Raw genomic sequence first — 19139 nt, 5'->3', positions numbered from 1 at the left:
TGATGCTTCGGTTACCGTATTGCTAATGTGATATAGTTGTGGCAGAGAGTAAGCTGAATACAGGCACATCGCTTGGTGTAACCCTTTGTACCCCTTTGAACACTCAACGCCTGCAAACTTTGCCAGTAAACCTTCCATACCTTGAACACTGTATTATTAAATACTAACACTGTCCGAAACTTTGAACACCTGGTTTATTATGTCGCAGAAACTTTGTAATTACCGGCCCCAGATAAAGTGCCGGGAACATTATTGCTGTTGTCAAAATTTTGCTGCTGGCCCGCTGGTGTCTTCAGTACAATACTGCTGGCGTCCAGCTATGTGAACCTGTCTGCGGCGGTGAACGGTAACATCACCCACGGCTCCGGCCTGCTGCCTGCTGTGGAATATGATGTGTTTGTTGTGCAGACCTCTGTCCTGCATGGCGGTGAACAGTGATATCACCACATGAATCGAGCTATATATGCTGACCCGTAAGATATGATCTGTTCATACGTGTATGAACCTCTGTCCGCAGGGCAGTGAAGTGTCTACCCTCAGAGTGTCAGGGCGACTGAATTACTGCTCAGAGCCATGGCTTGTACTCCAAGCTTTGTCCATCATTCGTCTTTTGATGAACAGGTAGACGTGCTGCCTGTCAAGAACAAAACTGACAAGAGAATGCAAAAACTGTAATTGTTAGCATTCCCAGGTACATTACCTGGACGAAGCTTTTGTGTTAAAAATAAATAGAATGAGAGTGTGTTTTGCAGAGGCACAGGGTAGAGATATAGTTAACAGAATGGTGTGCTCTTGTTTGTGGCAAGAATAAACCATTGTCTGCCTTAGTGCAGGCGGCAGTGATATTGGCCATTTAACAGAGTGAGCTTCTTGGTACATTTCAAGACAGCTAAAGTATATTAGGTCAAGAGAGAATCTACTCATATGTGAGTATCCTGCTAGAAAGAGGTTGGCAATGAATTAATGCTTGGGCGGTTGAGTCACTTGGCCGTCGCCAGCAGATATTGCAAGTCAATACCGGTCCCATTCATTTGACAACTGAAGACCTTCTGTAGCAGAAGAACCTTTATGCTGAGATGATGTGCATCTGTCTGAGATGGGGTAGCAACCTGGCTGAATTTCTCTCCCGGAAGGGCAGTTCAAAAAGATATCGAAGTCTTTAAACTGCAGAGAACATATAGACACAAAGGGTGGAGAGACTGCGCAGTGGGGCCGTAAACAAAGGTATGGTTACAGGGAAATAGTGCTAGGAATTGTGGCAAAACTAGAGTTGGGCAGGTTTAAAACCTAAACGCGACAGTGAGGAGGACTCAGGAACAACCAGCAAGTATACTCATGAGCAGTGGGTATGAAACCGAATAGATGGTCGGAGGCGTTGGCGTGTACTGAAAATATCGATATAATAGCATTCACCCAAAACATGGGTAACCCTGAGCTCTGCATTGAGTTACCTTGAATACCCAAATTGCAGGTTGCATTATTTCACATACCATTAAACGGGTGAAAAGTGTTGCAATCTATGGCCAAGAATAATAAATGTGAAATAAATAAGCTCACTTGAGCAGAATACCATCAGGCCCCAGATAAAACTGTCGATGGTAAAAAATTAATGCAAGGCCAACCATATAGACCTAATCTTGATAAATTTAAAACAACTTGTTGGGAGTGAAATATGGCTTCCGCCACATAACCAGGCTGTATAGTAGGCGACACAACTTTGGCAAATAGTGCCTTTGAATTGACCTTCACAGGTAACTCAGAATCAGAGGATTTTCTTGAAACAATCAGGACTGTTTCCTAAGCAACTTATATAACAGAAACTCCCAGGGTAATAATATATTCATTAGTTCTGTCAAAACAACTCTCACTACATGTCTCGAAGTAAAAACTTAATATCTTGTCACAAATTATTCATTAAATTTTAAAACATACATCTAAATTCTAATTTTGAAAAAACATTTGTCATTTGGCTTGTTAAAAATAGTATCTCATGCTTTGGCCCAGCTTCACCTTCTCCCATGGTAACTCTCTATGCATTTCTAAACACCATAAAAGTCTGCATGGCCATTTGGCCTGTGCATAGCTACATCAAGGTACTACCACTCTCTCATCCATAAATCTATCTAGCCTCCTTTAGAAACTTTCCAAGTTCCCCTTACCAGTTGCTAACCACATTTTGCTCGTCACCACCTGTTGTAAAACCAGTTTCTTCCCTATCTCCCTCCTACTAAACTTATCCAATTTGAATCATTTGCTCCAGGTCTCTCCTGCTCCAGATATTACTTGCATTTCCTCTACCATCCCCTTTATTGGTTCACTACACTCAAATACTTTTTGTCCTGCTCTCCCCACATTGTCTTAAAAGAAATACAGAGTGGTTCTTTAACCTGTCCCAATATGGCATTTCTAAAAGTCATTTTGTCATTCTTGCTTCTTTCAAGCCAGGCTGTCTCCATTCTATGTGGCTTTGAAACCTGAACCACACATAATCAAAGTGCCTTCTTCTTGCAAAATACTGTAATTTGCAATGAACCTCTGCACTCTTGTGCAATATGCCCCTGAAACGACCTCACCTTGCAGAGACACAATGTAACGAGATCTGGTTGCTTGGTCCTAACCAATTTAAATAATGGTTGTAATGCACAAAGGCAAAACATACCGTACAGAAATCAGATCAAATAATGACGACCTAAATGGATAAATAATTGCATGAACATTATTAGACAAGAAGGCTATGGTAGGAAATAAATGCGTGGTGAAATTTACGCAAAGAAATTATTATAAGGTATTGGCAGGTGAGGTTAAAACGGGGAGATTGAAAAGCAAAAAGAGAATAATGAACTCAAGATAGCAGAAGCGAAGATAAGCCCAAGAATTCTGTCAAATGAATCAAACTAAAAGCTTACGAAGATTGGACCAATACGGTCAGATACCCGGCAGGCTAACTGATAACGACGGAGATGAGCAATAATCTGAATAAATATTTTCAGCAGTTTTTCACCGCGAAATTTAAGTGATGCCGGAAGCACCGACTCTATGCAGAGATAACGAAGAAATAAATTCGGCAGGATAGTGGTGACTGCTGCTGATGTTGGTAAACAGATGGACAAACCTAAAACCTGTCGTCACAGGTCATTGATATTTTGGAGTATTTAAAAATATGAAAAACTTGGCTATGCCTCAGCAAGTTGTTTATTTGTTTGTTAAGCTGGTAACCAAATCTAGAAATCCTGGAGAATAGCGAATATATGCAAATTTTCCAGAAATGATGCTATCCTCTAACTACATTTCAATCATTCTAACATCGGTAGCAAGTGCAGAAAAATCATTTCAAATTCTGTTCAAATCACTGAAGCTTTGGGGTGATCAGCAATTTACAACAGCTTCTGGCAGGCGTTCATATCCTAGTAATCTGCTCAACATTCTTTTAATCTGTTTCCGAACAGTGGACGAGGGCAATATATGAGGTGTGGTATACTACGACTTTGTGAAGCCCTTCGACAGGTCCCCACGAAACACTAAGAAAAGGTGGAGGCTATGGCATTAAAGAATATTTAGAAAACGTGGTTAGAACAGCTGTGGCCAAGCATTAACCTTTTCATCCCCATTATTGCATCACTAACATTTAAAACTTTCAATACTCAAACCCATGTATTTATTATATACAAAACTTATCCTTTCTTACTGTGTTACTAGCAACACTAAATAAACGCTTCTTGTCAATTCAATATTCATATTTCTCATCAAAAATAAGTACAAGTACTGCACAGTATATCATCTGTCATTTATATTTATAGTATGCTGTGTGAACTATATCATTTATGCCTGCTGTGTGCTGAGCCAAAAACCATGAGAGAGCATACCTGGGTAGCATGGTCAGGTAGTGGTGTGCCAGCAGGCAGCGAACATGCCATCCTCTTTGTGAACGGATATGAAATAAACCAGTTGTAGAGACATACCTAACGCTGTAATATTCAAGTTTTGAAAGGTAGGTATGGACGGCAGTATCGAAGGCTTTGGGGGTCAGAATATACGACTGTGAACTGACTGCCAGCAAAAGAATTTAAGATTATGTTAGTAAAGGGATGGCGAGCACTCTCAGTCTACGCTTCTAGCTCTAAATCGTTTGAAGTCTGTAAGATGTTATTGGCATTGCTGTGAATTTTGGTCTACATGCTACTTCTACTTTATATTACTCAGGCTGAGGGGGCTGATATGGGGCAGTAATTCTTGGGGACCTTTGTCCTGAGATTTTTATATGCTGGGTGGCTTTGGCAATTTTCAATTTGTCTGGAAACACCACTAGTGAAGGTTACAAATGTGTGGACAGGTAGTAGTTTGACAGTTATTCACAGTCCACGTCGCGTTAATAATCGTAAATACTTTTACAAAACAACTGTAGTCGACCATGCGTTGGCTGGAGGCCACCTCGCCAAAAGCAAAATAACATGTAATAAACCCACCCAAGTGATAAAAATTTAGTTGTGCACAGAAACTGAAGCTTATAAAATAAATAACGACAACCTTCTTCATATACCTCCGAGAAAAAGTTAACAGACTAATGTTCTTTCATGGTAATGTTCTGTTGCAACTGAACAGTCGGCACACAGAGGCAGTACTCGTTGATTTTTACTTACCTTCCCGTTTTTTTGTTTTCTGTCAGCGTTATTTGCTTCAGTGACAGACTCTATAAACTCCCCGACACCTTAATATAATAAAAGAAAGTATTTTGTTTTTTTGTCTTACGTTTTCCTTCATAACAATTACACTACAACAATCCTCTTGGCAGACATTTTGAGCCAGTCTCTTCCTGATGCTATAAAAGAGCTGGTAATATGTGACTGAACGCAGCTTCTGATTGGCTGATGGAAAAAACAACAGACGAGAGACAAATGGGTGCGAGCATAAACCTTTTTAATTATAATTTTGTTGACATTTTCTACTCATTTTATTAAAATATTTCAGTTAATCATTATTTTGAATACTACAAAAAAAATATTTGACAAGATAATGGAGTGATTTACATCAGCAGACATATTGAAGCAACGTTGGGCAATAAGCTTCAATAATTGTACTGTTGTCACTCTGAAACAAAATCTAATTTAATTTCTTAATTTATTATTATACATTATACTTCACAGTTTTATTTGTATTTATTTACCTTTGTTGTTTTTATCCCATTGGTTGAGAATAGTGTTTGTCTAGCTACACCACCACCCTCCCAGCCTCCACCACCACCACACCACACCCTCCCAGCTCACCACCACCACCACCCTCCCAGCTACCACCACCACCCTCCCAGCTACACCACCACCAGCCACCCCAGCTACACCACCACCCCCTCCAGCTACACCACCTGCCACCCTCCCAGTGCACCACCACCACCCTCCCATCTGCCACACCACCACCACTATTTCTTTCCACCACCACCCAAGCTACCACCACCACCACCCCCATTTTACCACCTATCCCGTCACACCACCACCGCCCACACCCTCCAGCTACACCGACCACCACCAACACCCTCCAGCTACACACCACCACCACCCTCCCAGCTGCACCACCACCACTCCCATTTCACCACCACCACTGCTCCCCCCATCTACACCACCTGCCCTCCCAGCTACACCACCACCACCGCCCACCCAGCTCACCACCACCACCACTGGCTACCACCACCACTCACCACCCTCCATTCACCCACCACCTCAGCTCACACACCACCCACCTCCCATTCACCACCACCACCGCTCCCAGCTACACCACCACCACCATCTCCCTCCAGCTCACACCACCACCCACCCCTGCTCTTTACCACCACCACCACCCTCAATACCACCACCCTCCAGTACCACCACCACAATCATTCTTGCCACCGCCACCATCATTTCCTTCTGCCACCCACCCAGCTACACCACCACCACCACACTCCCAGCCTTACACCTGCCCATTCTTTACCACCACAGCCACCACCCTCCATTGCACCACCACCACACTCAGCTACACCACCACCACCCTTCCCATTTCACACCACCTGCCCTCCCATTTCACCACCACCCACTTTCACCACCCTCTCCTACCACCCATTCTACCACCACCACTCTCCCATTCACACCACCACCACCCCTTATTTCACCACCACTCTCCTGCTGCACCACCACTATCCCAGCTACTACCACCGCCTCTGGCCACCACCACCGCCTCCCAGTACCACCGCCTCCCGTGCACCACCACCGCCAGCCATCACTACCCCACCTCCCGATCACACCACCACCCACCCATCCACCACCACCCTCCATCTGCACCACCACACCACCATCAGCGCACCGTCATTTACAGCACCACCATAACACCTCATCTGCACCACCACCACCAACGCCTCCATCTGCACCACCACCACTCCGCTACACCACCACCACCTCAGCTACACCACCTGCAACACCCTCCCATCTATGCCACCCTTATCCGCCACCGCCTCCCAGTCTACACCACCACCACCACCCCCAGCTCACCACCACCCGCCGCCCTCCCGTCTTTACCACCACCACCCTCCCATTTCACCACCACCGCCTCCAGCTACTACCACACCTCGACTTCACCACCACCACCCTCCAGCCACTCCACCACCACCACCTCATCTACCCACCACCACCCTCCATCTATACACCACCACCTCCAGCTTCTGCACCACCTCCAGCTTCTACCAGCCCTCCAGCACCAACACCCACTCCTCGTCTGCCACCACCACCACCACCCTCCCAGCCATCACCACCTGTACCCTCCAGCCACACCACCACCACCACCCTCCCCATTTCTGCCACCACCACCACCACCTCCCAGCTCACACCACCACCACCAACCTCCATCTGCCACCGCCACCACCACCCTCAGCCTGCCACCACCACCTGCCCATCATTTCTGCCACCACCATCATTCACACCACCACCTGCCGCCATCCCATTCACCACCACCACCCAATGCACGACCACCACCCACCGCCTCATTTCCACCACCTGCCTCCCAGCTGCACCACCACCACCTGCCACCTCCCAGCTACTGCCACCCACCGCCCATCGGCCCTATCACCACCGCCCTCCACCACTTCTGCCACCACCACCCTCGACTATCACCACCTCCCAGCTACCACCACCGCCTCTGTTCACCACCACCACCACTCCCAGCTTCACACCACCACCCTCGGCTACCACCGCCTCTGCCCTGCCACCAGCACCTCCCTCTGCACCACCACCCTCATTGCACCACCACCCCCTCCATTCACCACCACCACCGCCCCTCCCAATGCCTACCACCACCCACCCGCCCTCGGCTCACCGCCAACACCCATCATCACACCACCAACGCATCGTCTACCACCACCGCCCACTCGGCTATCACCACCACCAATGCCCACTCCCAGCCTGCACCACCACCACCACCACCCCTCCAGCTACACCACCACCACCCGCACTCCAGCTGCACCACCACCCTCCCATTTACACCACCACCACCTCCAGCTCACCTACCACCACCACCACCCCTCCAAGCCACCACCACCACCACCCACTCTCCAGCTCACCCACCACCGCCACCCACCCCTCCTTCACCACCACCACCACCACCACCCTCATTTCACCACCACCACCACCCTCCCAGCTACCGCCACCACCACCACCTCCAACCGCCACCACCACCACCACCCTCCCATTCTGCCTCACCCATCCACATTCCACCACCACCACCACCCTCCAGCTACCACCACCACCACCACCCATCATTTTACCACCACCACCACCTCCCATTTCACCACCACCACCACCCTCCCCACATTTCACACCACACCACCACCACCTCCCAGGCTATCACCACCTCCCATTCTTTACCACCAGCACCGCCCTCCATCTACCACCACCCTCCAGCTTTCACACCACCGCCCCTCCATGCACCACCACCGCCAGCCCTCCCCTACCCACCACCACCTCATTCTGCCATCTCCCTCCCAGCTGCACCACCACCACCCTTCCCAGCTCCACCACCACCACCCTCCCAGCCTGCATCATCCACCACCACCTCCCATCACCACCACCACCTCTACCCTCATTATCACCAGCACCCTCCAGCTACACCACCCACCACCCTCCCAGCTCACACCACCACCACCCACCCTCCCATCTGCACACCACCACCACCCTCCCAGCTCACCACCACCACCACCCACCCATCACGCACCACCACCTTCACCCTCCAGCTTTCACCACCACCCACCCTCCCAGCTACCACCCACTCCTCCCATGCACCACCACCGCATCCACTGCTCCACCACCCACCCATCTTTACCACCCACTCACTTTCCCTGCCTCCATCTCACACCACCTCAGCTACACCACCACCACCTCGGCCTGCACACCACCCTCACTCCTGCTTACCGCCTCCAGCTACCACCACCACCTCAGCTACCACCACCTCCAGCTCACACCTGCCACCTCATTACCACCCTGCCACTCCCAGTACCACCGCCCTCCCAGCTACACATACCACCTCCCAGCTACACCACCTCCAGCTACACCACCACCACCACCCTCCAGCTACTCCACCACCCACCCCCCAGCTACTCCACCACCACCACCCTCCCAGCTACCACCACCACCCACCCTCCTTCCTCACCCTCCCAGCTACACCACACCCTCCCATTCTGCCCATCATTTCACCACCACCACCTCCAGCTCTCCACCACCACCTCCCACTGCTACACCACCACCACCTCCATCATTCGCACCACCACCCCTGATACCACCACCATTCCCAGCCACACCACCACCACCCTCCCAATATCCACCACCTGTACCCTCCAGCTACCACCACCACCACCACCCTCCCAGCTACACCACCCACACCACCCTCCCAGCTCACCCACACCACCACCACCCTCCCTTGCCTCACACCACCACCACCCTCCCAGCTACCACCACCCACCCTCCCATTTTACCACCACCTCCCAGCTGACCACCAGCACCCTCCAGCTAGACCACCAGCACCTCCAGCTACACCACCACCACCCTCCCAGCTACACCACCACCACCTCCCAGCTACACCACCACCTCCCACCTCCCAGCTACACCACCACCACCTCCCAGCCTGAGTCCACCAGCACCCTCCCAGTCGACCACCAGCACCCTCCCAGCTACACCACCACCCACCCTCCCAGCTACACCACCACCCACCCTCCCACACCACCACCCACACTCCCAGCTACCTGGCACCCTCCCAGCTACACACACCACCACCCCTCCCCACCCTCCCAGCTACACCACCACCCCTCCAGCTACACCACCACCACCCTCCCACCTCCCCCAGCCACCACCACCACCACCCTCCTGTCATTTCTTTACTGCCCTCCCATTTCTGCCACCTCCCATTTCTTTTTCCCACACCACCACCCTCCTGGTTCACCACCACCACCCTCTGTTTTCACACCACCACCACCCTCCAGCTTCTCCACCACCTACCACACCTCCGCCACTCGTCTCCACCACCACCCATCTGACACACACCACCACCCTCAGGCTGTACCCACCCACATCCAGCTACCACCACCTCCCAATACACCACCACCACCCTCCCAGCTACACCACCCACCCTCCCTTTGTTCAGCCATCAGCTCACACCACCACCACCACTCCCAGCTTCTGCCTCCATTCTGCCACACATCCCACCACCCTCCCAGCTACACCACCACCCTCCAGCTCTACCACCGCCTCCCAAGCTACCACCACCACCCTCATTTCTGCCTTATTCCATTTCACCACCACCGCCCTCTGTTTCACCACCATATCATGCTACCACCACCACCCTCCCAGCTGCACCACCACCACCCTCCAGCTCTACCACCCACCCTCCCATCCCCTGCCATCCCAGCTACACCACCACCCTCCCAGCTTCCACCACCACCCACCACCCAGCTACACCACCACCACCACCAGCTACCACCACCACCCTCCCAGCCTACTCCCGGCACCACCAGCACCTCCCAGCCACCACACCACCCATCTCTGCCACCACCTCTGGCTCACACCACCACCACCCTCCCAGCTACACCACCAGCACCCATCCCAGCTACCACCACCACCCACCACACCACCACCACCCTCCCAGCTACACCACCACCACCCTCCCAGCTACACCACCACCACCACCTCCAGCCACCACACCTGCCTCCCATTTCACCACCACCTCACCCTCCCAGCTACACCACCACCAGCTCCACACACCACTTACCCTCCAGCTACACCACCACCACCCTCCCAGCTACACCACCACCACCACCACCCTCCCAGCTACACCACCACCACCCTCCCAGCTACACCACCAGGTCAGAAAACAAACAAGCGAGTCAGATTAATTTTTTTATTCCCATAAGGCACAACAGATTCTCCCATACAGTCACTCAATAAAGCCTCTCACAATATAACTTGTCTATATACTGCGCCACAACTCCATTATTGAGGAATAGTCTTTAAGGATATTGTGTTGTATTTACACCAAGACAATAAATAAATAAATCGATCCTAAGAAAATGGTAAAACAAATTGCTTGGGATTTAATTTTTTTGGGGGGGTTAGTTTTGAAATGTTTTAATACAACTACATGCTGATTATTATGGTGTTTTTTTGTCGGTTGTGTCAGTGAATAATACATTCGTTTTTTAATAGAATACATTTTGGTTTTTTTTACAAGAGGTGAGTTCATCTTCCAGAGTAGAGACACTTGGTTAATTTTTTACTGCAAAAATGAAGTTCTTTTCTATAGTGGCTGAGTGGATGTCATGTTCGTTTTCTGTTCCTCTTCTAAGGGTCAATAGTTCGATCCCAGTGCATGTCTAGATGAGGAAGTGAAGGCGGCCGAGTGTAGTGCAAGCCAGGCTCAGAATGCAGTGAGTTGTATCCACACTGTCTCTAAATGGCCAGTTCTTAATAAATGTTGTCATAAATGGGATTATTGTTTACAGATGCCATAATGTAAACAAAAAAATGTGTCTACATAACTACACACGATCAGTCAAAGAATTAAGATACAAAATTTTATACAGGTAGAATAAAAGGGAAGTTTAAGAGCAAGAGGCGACCATCACACAGGAATGAGCCCCACACCAAATCATCCGTTGTCTCTGGTTTAACAACAACTTAAAACTTAACATTGCAAACCTTTAAATACTATCTGTACAATGTATAGTTTCCACGGCTCTACCTCCTCCTCGTATAATGGCTCCAATCATACAATGTATATAACACATTGTATCACATTATACTGTCAGACAAGTAACGGCTGGTTATAACGCTACAACACAACATACAAAACTATACTGAAATACATCTGTATATAATAAAGATGACTAGAACACAACTTAATGAGATTCAGAAGTATAACTCAAACATTAATCTTCCGGGGAAAAAAAAAAGATGAAATTTAATAATATCTTTCACAGGAAATATATGGGAAAAAATACAAATACAATCCCTGAAAGTGACAATATATATTCTACTTTTTTTTTTTTTTTTTGGTCATTACAAACAGGTAAAATTTTTAATATATTTCAACTAGGAAGACTAAAGGGCATAATTTACGTAGAAGCACACCAAGCTTGTACAGTTAAGTGCTCTAAACATATAACTAAATATATTCTTATTAACTTATTCTGGAACACAAGAGGCAGCAACTAATTCATCACTAGCCTACTGGACACACGGCCGGGGGGGGAAATTTTGTTTTTCCCGAGGGCTTCCGTCATGTAGAACAAGAGGCACCGTGGCAGTGTTTGAAGAGCGGCACCACTGTACACTCCGTAAGAGAGAGAGAATAAGAGACGATCATTCATGCTTGGCTTAATATTGCATATCCTAACGTAACAGATACTAATGCAAACAAATAATAACCTAACCTAACCTAGCCAGCACAGTCAAGGTAGAATGAATTCTTGCTGTTGGTGTAGGGCGCAGAATCCGCAATTTCGCCACCAGCTGATTGTACGTTGCCGTTTTTTCTAGATGACGGAAGCCCGCAGGAAAAAAATCGCGGCTGGGGGGAGGGGGGGGGGGGCGTGATGACGACCACAGCGCCACACTATGCTAGTGTCAATGACTACAAGCTTTAGTTCAGTATCCATCCGGTAGATGGAGCATTAGTCGAGCGTCGTTCATGCCCGTACGGATAGTGTGTGCTGTCTTGGGTTGATTTATGATAATGTGTCAATATGGTCCCCAGCCGACATAATCACAGTCTCAGGAATGGAGGCTCCGAGGCAGCCTCATCCATACACACACACGGCGAGTCATTCGGTCAACAGGAAATCTTGATGGAATCATGACGTATCGTGGCTCTCGACCAATCAGGTAGCTCCTTGCTAACTTCTTGTGACGCAACGTGGCTCTCGACCAATCGGGAAGTGCCGCTGGGATCTCTGAATTACGGCGACACTGTCACTTTAAAAGATCACAAAGGCACTAGACAGCTCACAGCAGCACTTTAAAGAGGTCACGAGACAGTTCACATCTCAGTGCAGCACTTAGCAGAAGCACTGGTAGTTTTGAATTCAGCGTCATTTTTTAATTCACAGCGGCGGCACTTTTGAATTCACAGCAGCGGCAGTTTTTAATTCAGCGTCACCTTTGTATTCACAGCGATGGCAGAATTGAATTCAGCGTCACTTTTTTTAATTCACAGCGGCGGCAGTATTGAATTCAGCGTCACCTTTGAATTTACAGTGAAGGCAGTAATGAATTCAGCGTCACTTTTGAATTCACAGCGGCGGTTTTGAACTCCACTACATCACTTTACACTTAAGAAGCCAAAGACACAGTTGTAAGTACACTTGTCCTTACTTATAAACACAGCTGTTAAATATGTATGTTAAAATCAACACCAAATACATTTAACAAGTCACTTCATGCAGATAATAATAATAGTAACAATAATAATTAATTTTACAGAATAATTAACTTATATTACATATTCTAAATACAGTTTTCAGCATTAAAAACAATGGCTGGTGTTTAATACAGTATATCTCACAATGGCCTAAGAAAGGTCTAGAATTTTCAGTCATTATTTTGACAGAGTTTTCATGATAATTTTTGTATTAATTTCTCTAAAACATCTTAAGATTTTTTTCATCTAAGTATTTTTCTCATTGTTTAATCCTCAGAATTTCCAGCTTAGTTTAATTTCTTGTAACTTGAGTCAAAGAATTTTTATCCTTGAACGTCAATTGTTGTCATAAAATCGAATAATTCTCAGGCCTGGAATTTTCTTTTAATTTCTAAGGTGTTTACAGTTGTCTTGTTTACAGGTGAGTTTTCTTGTTTACAGGCGAGGTTTCTTGTTTACAGGTGTTTTCTAAGATAATTCCAAGCCCAGGGGTGGTTTCACTTACAAAGCAAAGAGGTTTCTAAGCTGTTTTCTGCTCGGGGGAGGCTGGGTGGGGGTTTTTTGGTAGGGTGGGGAGGGGGGGGGGTTAGTTTACACACACACACAAAAAAAGACAAGGTTTCTAAAAAATATATATCCAGGCTTTAAACTCTCCTCAAGAATACGGTTTCTAAGGCGGATTCTGAGTCCAGGTGTTAACTTTTGAAAGGCGAGGTTTTCTGAAGTGAGATCCGAGGCGAGTGTTCAAGTCTTGCCATTGCCGTAGAAACCATTACCATTAAGAGGCTCGGTTTCTGTGTTGTCTTGTGGTCTCTTCCTCTTAAAGAAACCCATCTGGTGGAGACATACTTACATTAATAAAGAGAACAATTAAGAAAAAAAATATGAAGAACAAAAAAGATGATATAACGTATTTAAGTGAAATGCAATAAAACCTCTATTTAACAGACAACAGGGAGAGGAAAGTTCGTTATATCGAGGGTCAGTTAATTGTAAAACCTCTATTTAACAGACAACAGGAAGAGGAAAGTTCGTTATATCGAGAGAGAAGTCCGTTATATGGAGGTTTCACTGAACGATAAAAAATAAAAAAAAAAATAAAAAAAAAACATGAAAATATAACATAATTTATATAGAAAAATACGATAATTATTGAGAAAAAAATCAAATCAAAATAAAACTTAATAAAAAAAAGAATAAAGCGAATTAAGGAAAAAAATATTATGAAAGAAAAAAAAACAATAAAACGAAAGAATCGACTCATTATGAAAGTAGTAAAGAGATGAAAGAAATTTAGTCAATATGAAAGAAAAAAACAGAAAATATGACAAAATTGACAACTACATTAAGATAAATGAGAGAGAGAGAGAGAGAGAGAGAGAGAGAGAGAGAGAGAGACTACTCACCGCCCACAGTAAGGTAGACAAGAGGGCCAGCAATAAGAGCCCAGCCAGCACACTGCCCACCACCACCACCCACTTAAGAGATCGCCGGTGCTCTTCAGGTCCCGTCCTCACTACTGTAGTCACCATGCCCGACCACACGTCACCCACCTCACCCGTCAAGCCGCCCAGCCGCCACCCCCCGCCGTCAGTACCCTCCCCCGCCACCACCACCAACCTGGAGGAGATCTTCACCTCTGGCATGCCCACCTGAAATTAGAAGTGAAACAGTTGACTTTACCTGAATAATACTGTGATCACCTGAAGATTAGACAACCAGGCTTATTTCTCCTGAAGATTAGACTCCCAAATACTAACTTAACCTGTGAGATACCAACTAGGCCCTGTAAGGTACCAACCAGGCCCTGTAAGGTACCAACCAGGCCCTGTAAGGAACCAAGCAGGCCCTGTAAGGAACCAACTAGGCCCTGTCAGGTACCATCCAGGCCCCGTAAGGTACTATTCAGGCCTAAAATAAGAACATAAGGAACATAAGAATGGAGGAAACTGCTGCCGGGCCTATTGGCCCATACTGGGCGGTCCCATTTACACCCAACCCCTATTGCTCATATATCCATCCAACCTGTTTGAAGCTATCCATCGTATTCGAGTTAATGATGGTATTTGGTAACTTGTTCCACTCATCCACTACTCTATTTCCAAACCAATGTTTATCTATTTCGCGCCTAAATTCAAATTTGCCTAATTTAAAACCATTGTTACGAGTTCGCTCCTCTGGTTGGAGCGAACTCGTAACAATATACCAACCAGGCCCTGTAAGGTACCAACCAAGCCTACAATATACCAAGTAGGCCCTGTAAGGTATCAACCAGGCCCCGTGAGGTACGAGGGATGACGACCTTCCTACCTTCTGGATGGTATCGACCCAGAGCCTGGACCTGACGTGGACGACGATATGTTCGGTGGCTCTGAGCGGGGAGACAGAGCACACCACTCTGGTACAGTTAGTTGGCCCACACGACAACTCCTCCTCCAATCCTGCCCACTCGCTCCTCTTCCTCCTCCTTCTGTGTGTTCCTCTGAGCTCCTGAAGGTGGCGCTGTTCGTGGCGTCTCCTGCGGTGGTGTTCCTCTTTCTCCACCTCCCCCTCCTCCTCCTCTTCTGGGATGTCGTGTGGGAGGAGGAAGGACGTGTCGCCATCTACCGAGTGGTCTGATCCGAGAGTCAAGTGGTCATACGTCGATTCATCAACCTGTGGGAACCAGAGATAGATTAGTTAGATTAGGTTGAACTAGGTTGGGTTAGGTTAGGTTGGGTTGGGTTAGGTTAGGTTGGGTTGGGTTAGGCTAGGTTTTCTTTGGTTAGGTTAGGTTGGGCTAGGTTAAGTTTGGTTAGGTAAACAAACATAGGATGGCTTTGTTGAGTTAGTCTATTGTCTATTTGTACTGCATATACACCTGTACAGTCTATGTATATTGTTAGGTTAGGTCTATGTACAGTATCTCCAAAAAATATCTGCCAGGATGGGTCTGGTGACTTCCGAAATGCTACAGCCAACTGGTGATGTCTCGGGAGGGTTGGTATAAGAACATAAGAACATAAGAAAATAAGGAGTCTGCAATAGGCCGATTGGCCTGTGCATGGCAGCTCCTGTCGAGAGTTACTACCACTCTCTATCATCCATGAATCTATCTAGCTTCCTTTTAAAACTATCCAGCGTTCCAGCACTTACTACAGAGTTGGTAAGCTTGTTCCACTCGTCCACCACCCTATTTGTGAACCAGTTCCTTCCTATCTCCCTCCTAAACCTAAACTTATCCAACTTAAATCCGTTGCTACGAGTCCTATCCTGTATCCAACTTAAATCCGTTGCTACGAGTCTATCCTATGTGTGGCAGTGTGTCCCGGGAGGGTTGGTACGCGTGGCTCTGTGTCCCGAGGGTTGGTATGTATGGCAGTGTGTCCCGGGAGGGTTGGCATGTGGCAGTGTGTCCCGGGAGGGTTGGTTGGTATGGCAGTGTGTCCCGGGAGGGTTGGTTTGTGTGGCTCTGTGTCCCGGGAGGTTGGTGTATGGCAGTGTGTCCCGGAGGGTGGTATGGCAGTGTGTCCCGGAGGGTTGGTATGTTGGCAGGTGTCCGAGGGTAGGTGTGTATGGCAGTGTGTCCCGGAGGGCTGGTTTGCGTGGCTCTGTGTCCCGGGAGGTTGGTATGTATGGCAGTGTGTCCCGGGAGGGTTGGTTTGCGTGGCTCTGTGTCCCGGAGGGTTGGTGTGTATGGCAGTGTGTCCCGGAGGGTTGGTATGTATGGCGTGTGTCCGGGAGGGTTGGTATGTATGGCAGTGTGTCCCGGGAGGGTTGGTACGCGTGGCTGTGGCATACTGATCATACTAACCAAACATTATATTACTTATACCGAAATACATTGCATAAAACTACTGTTATCCCAGAGTAGATGCATGTCCCAAGACGCATGTCCCAAGACGCATGTCCCAAGACGCATGTCCCAATATCTATCATCCATGATCTCATAATGTTTTACACAGTGTGGACAGATACTTTTATGAGATACATTGTTAGTATGGGGCCAAAGTAATACCTGGTCGTACTAGTAACACTCGTACTAGTGACCAATGTACTAGAGATGATATAGTCCATTATTGAAAAGTGGATATATGTGGAAAAATAAACAATATATTTATACATACATACATATATATACATACATACATACGCCTAGACGGGGTATTAATTATATAAGGCATCTTAATATAATGTTATGGTACCTAAATACACTCTTCTCACCTCAAGGCCCAGGTGTAGTTGACGTCAGGTACAGAATGACACGGCTGGCTGGGCCGTCAGAGCATCGAGGAGATAGAGTAGTGGGTCATCAGTGAGAGTCCTGGTGGGCCACGGAGGAAGATGAGGGCGGAGGGCAGGTCTGAGGGCCCCTGTTGGTGACGTCATACACATGGGTGACCTGGGGACCGATCTCTCTCGTGGTGATGCTGCCCTCCTCACCACAGGCCCATCCTGTAGAGCGAGGCGTTGTAGTCAAAGGTCCGTCTGGCCACGATATCCTGAGAGAGTGTGGTATGTGGTGGTGGTGAAGTTCTTTCGGATCAACAGAAATATTCACAAAAACATAATTATTTTTCCTTATCTCATATATATATATATATAACCTAACCTAACCCCATAGAGACTCACCCTTAATATCAATGAGGGTCTTGACGGTGACCGGGAGGGCGGGCCATGTGGTTGTCGTAGGTGTTGAGGTCGGCCTCGGGGTTGGTGGGGTCGCCCTCACGTGGAACTCTGGGGGCTGTGTCGTTCACCTGGTCATGCTTAGGTTGGGACACCAGTTCGAGGCTCGTTCGTCAGCGCTGGCAATGGGTTGCCCATGTCGCACACCACCTGCGGGGTACACAGACGTGTGTGTGCACTTGTTTTACACCTACATTTACACCTGGACGTTTGTATACGTACATGTACACCTAAAAGTTTACTAATGGGTTTGTATTGTTTGAGAGTCTGCACTCCTAGTGTTCATTATATTCAGTCTCTCTCTCCCTCTCTCTCTCTCTCTCTCTCTCTCTCTCTCTTACACACACACACACACACACACACACACACACACACACACACACACACACACACACTCCACACACACACACACTCACACACGCACACACACACACACCTCCTCTAGGTCGCCCTTGGTGTTGGAGGAGCAGATGGGGTGACATCACAGCGGTGTTGGCCAGGAGGAGGAACTTGGTGAAGGCAGCGCCCCTGGGGACCTGCACCACCAGCTTGGCCTCGAAGGCGTCGTCCCCGGCGTTCTGGACTCTGGCCGTGGCCACAAGGTCCTTCTCAGACCCCAGCACTACTCCCCAGCATCCCTGTGTGTAGATATAACAAGGGGTGAGGTGAGGGTGGTGAGGCTAAGTTAGTTTTTTTTTTTTTTTTCTTTTTTTGAATTAGCCCAACCAGGCAGGGTCGAACGACCCACAACAGGGCCTAGGGGGCGAAAAATAAGAACAGAAAAAATTCAAAATAGAAAAGAAAAAGGTGATAATCTACACCACGAAGATGCCGGAAACCAGCTTTTAAAGTGAGACAGATTGTATGAGTATGGAAACACAGAAGAAGGCAGAGCATTCCACAGTTTAGCTGTGTGAGGAAAGAGTGTTACGAGCCCACGGCCTTGCCGGCGGTACACAGGATGCAAATCCACCGAACATTGCCCGTTAAAGTACCTAAAGAGAGAGAGTGAAGTAACATTGTGGGTGAAGAGAAGAAAAGATTGTCAACTAAAGGTGGAGAATTAATAAGACGAAATGCCTTTGATTCCACCCAATCTAACAGTTGGACAGAAGAGCCCTAGATGTGAGAGCAGTACTGCAAGTTTTAAACTTAAAACAACTGCCCAGGAGTGAAGTAGCTACGGCATCTGTACAGCATTCCCAACTTTCGGGAGGCAGCTTAAGATGTGGGCTATGACATATTAGAGGAAATGGTGAGGCCTAGCATATCTATTTAGAATTTGGTAGAATGATAGCGTCCTGAAATGTGATTGGGAGATCATGCAATTTAGAAAATGTAATTGCTAAATACTGAGTTTTATTACAATTGAATTTAACCAAACTTTTATCTCCCCATTCAGAGATGCTGCACAGATCAGCATTGATAGATGTAATGATATCAGCTCTAGAAACAGATCTAGTTTGAGAGTTAGGTGGAAGGAAAATGAAGAAGAGTGAAGAGAATCATCAGCGTAAGAATGGATAGAATTAGTTGCAGTGTGAAGTAAATCA

The 19139-nt window shown here is 47.5% G+C and overlaps 1 protein-coding gene across 1 annotated transcript; it reads right to left on the bottom strand.

Annotated features, from left to right (window-relative positions):
* Positions 1–10387: 10387 nt before the first annotated feature.
* Positions 10388–18224, bottom strand: LOC121867570 (integrin alpha-V-like; the record flags this gene model as incomplete). Its single annotated transcript, XM_042367574.1, has 4 exons — positions 10388–13752; positions 14325–14570; positions 15229–15573; positions 18072–18224. Coding segments are annotated over 4 exons (834 nt in total), but the record flags the coding sequence as incomplete, so codon positions are not given.
* Between the last annotated feature and the right edge of the window lie 915 nt (positions 18225–19139).

Source organism: Homarus americanus, unplaced genomic scaffold (assembly GCF_018991925.1).
Source record: "Homarus americanus isolate GMGI-L3 unplaced genomic scaffold, GMGI_Hamer_2.0 scaffold56321, whole genome shotgun sequence".
Classification (NCBI taxonomy): Eukaryota; Metazoa; Arthropoda; class Malacostraca; order Decapoda; family Nephropidae; genus Homarus; species Homarus americanus.
Note: the sequence above shows the minus strand (reverse complement) of the source record. Positions and strands in the feature narration are given on the sequence as shown.